This window comes from Chinchilla lanigera, unplaced genomic scaffold (genome assembly GCF_000276665.1).
Source record: "Chinchilla lanigera isolate Chin_1 unplaced genomic scaffold, ChiLan1.0 scaffold00020, whole genome shotgun sequence".
Classification (NCBI taxonomy): domain Eukaryota; kingdom Metazoa; phylum Chordata; class Mammalia; order Rodentia; family Chinchillidae; genus Chinchilla; species Chinchilla lanigera.
Genome location: NW_004955421.1, coordinates 11,791,262 through 11,799,901, shown reverse-complemented (window position 1 = coordinate 11,799,901; position 8,640 = coordinate 11,791,262). Strand labels below are relative to the sequence as shown.

Sequence of the window (8,640 nt, the reverse complement as noted above, 5' to 3'; positions counted from 1 at the left end):
CTGGATTTCTTAAATACGCTCATTAATTGATAGCTAAATGCAACACATTATAAAAAGACCTGCATATATTAACATAGGATAAAATAAACAAATCAACAGTCATGAGATATAAATTAATTCAGTACATTCACTAAACCACTATTAAGTTGTAAAGCTATCATGAAGATACTCTCCCAAATGACCAGAATTTGAATAAATTTGCTTACTATGATTAGAAGTAATATATATCAAATGACACCAAAAACATTTAGCTCCTTCTATGTTAATCATTGAAGATTTATATTTCCTTTTCACATTGGTTTGTCAGCCAGTGACCTCGAGTTAATTCATATTTATTTGGATCTTTGATTATCTTTTAAAGCTCCAAGCCAACCACCAGCAAACATTGCCTGGAAGCTATCAAACTCTAAATTATGCTTAAACTGGGAGCACGTAAAAACTATGGAAAATGAGTCTGAGGTTTTGGGCTACAAGGTGAGTGGTTAGTTTTTTGGTTGTTTGTTTGTTTGTTTTATATTTTTTGTACCAGGAATTGGACTCATGACCTCACACTTGCCTGGCAGGTGCTGTGCTGCTGACGGAAATCTCCAGCCCCAGATGAATGTTTAGTTTTCTTTTAAATTGTATCCATTCTATTACTAAGGAATCCGACCTCTCATGATGCAGAAAGCAAACTTATGCCAAACTCAATTAAGCCTATGGAAATATAGGAATATTTTAAACAAGATTGTTTGAAAATACCATTGTTTCTTTTAAATTCTTTATTGAAAAGGTTTCACATTCGAAAGCCCACAATACAAGATAAAGTATCAAAATAAATTCTAGAGGACACAATATTTCCTTTGTTTTCAAGGTATTCCCCTTGCCATTAAAAGATAATGGTGTATTGGGGAATAGTTGTAACATATGAATGATATAAAATAAATATTCCAATAGGATTTCTAGAATATAGGCTGTAGATAACACATTCCTTTCACAACATAGAAGGGAATCTAATCATCAAATATCCAGAGCATCTCATGTCAATCAATGGTAATTGTCAAACTTGCACTTTCGGAAGATGCATAGATTGGGTCTTTTGAAATGGATGCAAACTAACTAGTGATTTTACACATCAATCTCTGGGCATAATAGCCTCCAGATACTTGACTAATAGAGACTAAAATACCCTTATTCCAGAGACATTTGCCAAAATTCAAATCCTTTTCTTAAGAGCAAATTAGAGTCATCACCTGGGTATTGAGTTTCCATATGATATAAGTAGTTATAATGGTATGCTTGACCTTGTTCCATAATAGTGTTTGAAACTTAGAAAAGCAACAAAAGAGTCCCTTTTAATTTGCTGAACCATTTTATTCAGATTCTATATCGGCAAAACAGACAGAGTAAAACTCATATTTTGGAAACAAATAATACATCAGCTGAGCTGCTGGTTCCATTTGAAGAAGACTACTTGATCGAAATAAGAACTGTCAGTGATGGCGGAGATGGAAGCAGCAGTGAGGAGATCAGAATTCCAAAAATGTCAAGTAAGTTGAGTCACCACACTACTGTAAACATTGAATCTAGATGGGTGTAGTATGAAATCTGCACTCCAAGAAATCTTATTGAAATGTTGGGTGAAAAAATAAAAGGGCTGTTTCCATTTTCAATTGTGAGCCAGAGGTGATGAGCCAATTTTTCTTTAAATAATCTTTCAAATGTTCACACTCATATATTACAGCTTTATGTTACCTCATTTGAAAATAAAGAAAAAAAGTGCATTCTTAGTGCATAATTTCACAATTCATCCTATTGGCACAAAACTTAGTTTTTCCATAAATGTTCAAAGGTTTCTTGGAGAAGGAATGGCACATATGATGCCTGCATACAGACTTCTCTCAATATGCATGGCACATACCAACTGTCAGTCATGGCATTCATGTGGAGCTGCATTACAACCTTCAAATCCTTCTCAGTAAGGGTCTCTAAGCAGGCCAAAATCAGTCACTCAGAATTATCATGTAAGAGGAATTTACTGATTTGATTTAGAGGAAGTACTTACTTATCCAGCTAAATCTCTGACTAGGTACAAGTCACTAACCACCCAAAGATGGACTATTTTGAATCCATACTTCAGAGCTGCTTTAGCAGTTTTGGAATTTTTGTTTTACATTTTTATATTTAACACAGACATCCTAGGGCAGATAGTGGAAATACTTCTTAAAATTAAATATAGTGTAAGTGAAGTAAGTAAGATGAAAGATTTGAAGAGAAATGTGAATATGTATTTTGTGGTTTGAATAATTAATCTAGAAAAATATTTTACTCTTTATCAAGATATTTGGATTTATTTTTATATTTTGCAGGTTTGAGTTCCAGAGGATTTCACATCTTGGGAAATAGTGACCATTTCCTGCCAGTTGTTGTTCTGACTTTGTACTATTTTGCTATTAAGCCACTTCTCCGATGAATACAACAGTAAATCTATGGAAGTTTTCTGAAAGGAATCACTCTGTAAATACACCCTCCAGCCTCTGCAACAAGGCACATTCTTAATACAGACTTGTTTGGAAAAAAAAATTGTATATTATTAAGATCTTGTAAATATCTGTGGTACATTAATAAAGCAATTTTAAACACTTTTGAATTTTAAACTTCGCATGTGATTATGTATGATCAAAGGTGCCAAATCAATCTGTAGAAGTGTGACTATTGTGTCTTTCAAGTAACTTATAGAGGGATATGGTATAAAAAAGTTCCCATGATAATGATGATTGATACAAAATAGGTTTGAATCTAATTGTTTTTTAATATGCTCCAGGAAATCAACTTCAATATTTAAAATTTTTACCTTAAGTCAAAATAAATTTTAATTAATTGTTTACAGTTGGGATTCTTTTTTAAAAAATCAGCTATTCTGAGGCATGGTATGCTTTTACCTTTTATACAAGTTGGAACAAGAAATATTAAAAATATGTTAATATTCATAATGATTTTTTTCAGCTCACTTCTTAGAAGATTCAGTAATGATTATGAAGAAAAAAAGTTTGGCAAAAATAATAAGAACAGCAGCCACAATATAATCTTCAGATAATTCTGATACCTAGTATAAAAACTGCGCATGGTAAAATTTCCCCTTTTAATGATTCCATATGATACTGAGTTAAAGTTGCATGAACAAGTCTCAGGTAATTATTTCAAACTGGTAGCACTGCATGTGACTTTATTCTTATAAAATAAGGAAATCTGGGAACAGACTGGTTTGACCAGGTTTTCTATATTTTGGTCATAATAATGCTGCATTAACAAAGATTTAGAAAGATACGTGGATTGACATGTTGGGGTGAACCTACTTGACCAAGTGGCCTCTATTCCTGGAATTGCATAATTTGGAGAAAGCTTAAAGTGAATGCCCTCTGTGAAGTCATCCAATTTCATTACAAACAGCCTTGAGGATTCTGATCCTGATCCCAGTGTGCCACTGTCCAGCCAATGTGGCTTGCTGTCCTGGGAAACTAGGAATAAGAAAGGTCATACATACACTTTTGCCTTCTGCTATGTCTGAGTGATTCATTATGTTCAAAGTATTTGAGCTCATCTCACAACTGGCAGATAACACCATCCTCAAAACTGAATCTGCTATTTTTATTTCTAAAATAATTTAGAACTCTTAAAATTTTCCCTATGTAGTCTAAACAGAAGAATAATAGATTTCCTCAGTTTCAAACTTGCTGTCCCCTGAATGGTGTGTAAAGCACACAGTACAAATTAATGAGCCTGTTCTCCCCAGTGCAGAAGAGCCTGCTGTGATTTTAGAGACCAAAACAAACAACAACTGTTACTTGATACACTTGTGTTGAGAACCACGGGTCCAAGATACACCTGTACGTATGTGGCGTATGGTCTTAACAGCCTTTTTAGATGAAAGACAAGATGTGTCCTCCTCCCCAGAGTGGAGAGAAAGAAGCATAAGATTTATGTTAAAACTGATCCAGTGAATTAGATACATGGGCATTTGTGCACAAGTCCAAAAGTTAAATCAGTTTTATCAATCTAACATATGTTTTAAGAGTGCTCTTTTGCATCATAACTTCTTGAGTACTCATTCAACATCGAACATATAATTTATATGTTCATTAATCCATAGAAAAATTTTAGAATATAATTTTTGCATTAATACCAGGCAGTTTATCTTTTTTTTTTTTTTTTTTTGGTTTTTCTCCGGTACCGGGAACCGAACTCACGACCTTGCGATTGCCAGGAAGGCGCTTTTGCCACTGAGCTAAATCCCCAGCCCCACAGGCAGTTTATCTTGTACTTTTCTATGCCTAATGAGACCTGAGACATGTATTTTGACATTTACATTTCACTACTGTCAGGATTACAGATCATAATCTACATAGGGTATTTTGCATCATACGTGGGACATTGTAAGTTTTCTATAAACAGAGATGCCGACACCGGCTGTTATGAATTAAGCCTCAAATAAATTAAACTGCTACATTTCTTTAAGTGCCCAATGTAGTATGAGAAAAAAATCAGCCTTTTTATGTTAGAAGCCATAATAGCTTCAAGAAAAGTGAGTTGTCTACCTACTCTTGACACTAACAGGAACTGAAGAATGAAACAAATGTTTGCCTGTCAACTCATTTAGGGAAATATACTGTAATGTGTACTTATTCCTCTGGAATTCGGGAAGGATTTCCAGTGGATCCTTTATTGACGGACTGAATTATTACAGTAAACTCTTAGAAACATGATAACTCATTTGCATATTTCTTACACAGAAAGGAAAAGATGTGATTGTGCCTGGAATGAGCCATAGGGGAGCAAGGAGCATGGATTGGTAGTGTTCATACATTTGAAAAAATGAATGTGATCTAGAACTGAAAAGCAATGGGCTGCCCTCAAAATATTGACTTCAAACTCAGCTCCATTATCTTGTATCTTCTCTCCACACCCTAACTCATTCAGCTCAGAGGGTCTCCTCCTACTTGGAAGATGGTTTATCAGAGGGCAAGTCCGCTATCATTGAAACCAGATGGGTGTAAAGGGTGAGGAATGACCTAGAGCCCACATGGATTCCAAATGCTATAACATAATCATTGACTCCCAGAAGTAAATCCAACTTTTATGTTTTTATGTAGTAGCAGCCCATATTCCATCTTAAGAAACAAGATGGACTGCATACTCTTTACACAGTTAAATTAATTTATTTGCTATAAAACTTTTTTCCCTGGAATTCTGTAACTTGTTAATTATATCCTTGTTGAACTCTGTACTTGTATTAGTGAAGGTTCCATTAAGAAACAAAACAAATAGCAGGTATGTGTGGGGGAGAAGCTATTAACTCATGAGATTGTTCAAGCCAAGAAGGCCAGGTGAGAGATTGCCTATAGTCTAGCTTCAAACTGGTTTGAGTTTGAAGCAGTAATCCTTCCAGAGAACGATTTAAATACTACTCTCGGTTTGTTTTTAAAGTCAGATGTTGGGATCATGAGCTCTCAGAGAAACTTTAAAGCCCTACAGTTTTCTAGTAAACTATGTAGCATAACCATTAGTTGCACAGGGCATGTTTTATAAGCTTTCACAACCCACACATACTTTGAAGTGCTTCCACACTGTTTTCCGTATTGTCAATGATTGTACTGTGCTTTATTAATGGAATTTACACTAGAATTGAATATGCTTTTTCAGACTACAAAGAATACTCAGACTTACAAACCCTGTCCATTGGCCCCGTGGGGAATCTCTGGTATACTAGAGTATTCACTGAGAGCAAAGCTATTAGCAAATTTTCCTTATTCAGTGCAAAACAAAGTCACAAAAATTCAGATAGTTTAAGATTTTTATAATGAACAATACATAAAATATTTGGGGTATTCTGATTTTCTTTTTTTTCCACCTTGAATTTTTTTTTTTTTAATTTTAAAGAGAGTAGAAAACAAAATAACAACCAAGACAAGAACAAAACAATAGAAAAACAGTTGGGAATAAATGACTATTTTATGTCTTCTGTTTCAAACTCTATTTACTTGAAAAAAAAATTATTTTATATTATTTTCTAATATTATTACATTAAATGTTTATCCTCTGGTAAAAATCAGAAGGTGGAAACCAGTGGTGCTTAGCTTATCTTACTTTGTAACTATATCTTTCAACTCATTGCCATCAAATGGGTGGGCTTCCATTGAAGGATATTAACCCAGAGTTTACATTCCAAGATCTTTCTCCATACTTTCAACACCAAGTGTCTGAGTTCTGTGGAATTACAGTTTATGTTCATTTATTCAACTAGCAGCCTAAGAAATGTTTTCTATCATTTATGACAAGGAATCATTAAAATTACAAGAAGATAAAATGTCAAAATCCTAATGTTTTTATTTTCTTAAAATTTGGAGATTGTTTAATTTCTACTGGTACTTGTTTAAATTTTTTTTTTCTTCATAAAATTAGAGAGTAGTTGTTAGGCTTTCTTCTGTACCTTAATAGCAAAATCATTTTTATGAAAAGATAAATCCATTTATCTCACTGTTTTTAAAAGATAAAAAATTTGTATGACTCAAAACAAACCAGAATATCCCTCGTCTTTAACGTTCCAGTTCTTAATAGCAGATGATACGGTCCTGGATAAGAAGAATGATATTTAAAATACATATTTTCATTCTTGAATGATTTACACAGCCAAGTGTTACAATTTGCTTCCCATAAGTTTCCTTAAGAAAATACTTAATTTTCTTTCATAAGCCTGGAAGAAAAAATAAGCTAAACTGAGCTTCATGTTTTGATGGGTAAATAATGTATCCTTGGAACAAATAAAATGAAAATAAAAGTACTGGAATATAGACATTTTTGAGAAAACATCAGAAATGCCAGGTTCTTTTGCTATTACTCATAACTTAGTCTTTAAAGTCTGGTTAGACATACCTTAGGATATATTGGTTTTTTTTAAAGTAAAGTTCTAAAAAGAAGCAAACTTGCTACCTTTTGAATAAGGTTGGGAAGTTTCACTTTAATGAGAGAGAAAAAGAAATCCTGATGTGAAAGTGCTTTGATTCACACCCTACCAAAGAGTAGGAAATGTGCTAGGCTAAAATTTTTACTGTTTTGCTACATTATTCCTGGAACTAAACACTCTATCAGGCAGAGTCCTCTTCTTGGGTGGTGTTAATTAATGTTTATAAGTCATTTTGAAGATGAAAAGCAGTACATAAATTCTAATAATTTTTATTACAGTGATTTTTTTCCCAGAAGTATATTGACGTTTTGGATGGTGTTTTGAAAAACCGTGCATTAGCGATTGAGGCCAGGTTCTATGCCTGAAGGAAAATAGTAATTGGGAAGTTTGAAAGGTAATAATTTTGAGATACTGAAATTTTAGATGAATCCCTAATAGCCTGCGTTGACTCAGTAATTTTATTTCAAATATGAAGTATCTACATCTGTTCATGATTGAGTTTTCAGCTTGTCAAGTAAATGTCATAACAACAGAATTTTTTCCTCAAAACATATATATATATGATTTATATATGAATGTGTATATATATATGTATATATCCACAGGTTCTTCAGATGGGAACAATAATTACTTTAGGTAAATTTCATACTTTTAATTGTACTAGTTATACAAACTCCCAAACCAAATTTGAGCAGATAAATTTCATCCTACCATTGCTGATAGCAAAGCATAATTAAATATAGTCCTGGCCTTCTAAATCTGATCTTATTTTCTTATCTATTTAAAGGTGAAAGCTGTTACCTAAATACTTAGACTTGCAAACTCATATGGAACTATTTTTAAATACTACATTCTTAGCAGACTATAAACTTCAGAAGTTTTAAGACAGATTCCTAAATGTAAAGACATAGCTCAAATTACTTTGAGCAATGTGTGGAATTAATATTTGAAGATAGATGATAGTTGAAGAAACAACCTACTTTAAAAAAATTTAAAACTTACACCGTTTTGTCATCAAAAGACAGGAGAGAAATCAATATGGTATCTATACTTGTGGTTACCAATTATGTTACTAAATTTGTCTATCTGAAATTGATAGTCTTCATCAGAAAATGTGCCTATTATTGTAGCATTTTACTATATGTTGCATTTTGTTAGATTTCAGTAGATTATATAATAGTTTTTTATCTCCTCTCTCATTTTTCTACTGAATGAGTGTCAGGTGACTATTTTTCTTCCCTCTTGAATACCGCACACTCAGATGAGTGTTTGACATGCAGTGATACTCAACATGTATGTTTTGATGAATAAATGACTATGAGGAAAGTTTGTTAGTCATATGAAAATGTCAAAGTTTACCTAAGAAAGTTATCTTTTTGTAAAGCTTCTATACTGAAATATTATAACTCCATAGAACCTATAGTTGTCATAGCTCTGTCTATATATAAATATTTCAATTCTTTAAAACTTTCAATGATTAAGAAGAATTTTAAGTGAAACATTTTAATGCAAAATAGCACGTAATGGTATAATCACTTCTTCCTCTAAAGAATTTCTTAGACAAAATACTAAGAGCTCCTCTGTAGAAACATAGCCATTAGAGTTGCATAGTCAACTGAGGGAGCAAAGCCCCAGGTGTCAAGGAGCTCTTTGAATTACTTCAAGGTCTAGCTTGTAATTATGTTGCCTGAAGTCAAATG

General features: G+C 33.0%; 1 protein-coding gene across 2 annotated transcripts in view; it reads left to right on the top strand.

Annotated features, from left to right (window-relative positions):
- The window catches only part of Cntn6 (contactin 6), a 314,084-nt gene extending 311,452 nt beyond the window's left edge, over positions 1–2,632 (top strand). For both annotated transcript variants that reach the window (XM_005383756.1, XM_005383755.1), the window contains exons 21-23: positions 362–474; positions 1,361–1,529; positions 2,349–2,632. In XM_005383756.1, the coding sequence (XP_005383813.1) occupies positions 362–474; positions 1,361–1,529; positions 2,349–2,452 (386 nt within the window). In that variant the 3' untranslated portion in view covers positions 2,453–2,632. The remainder of the gene's footprint in view (positions 1–361; positions 475–1,360; positions 1,530–2,348) is intronic.
- Positions 2,633–8,640: the final 6,008 nt, after the last annotated feature.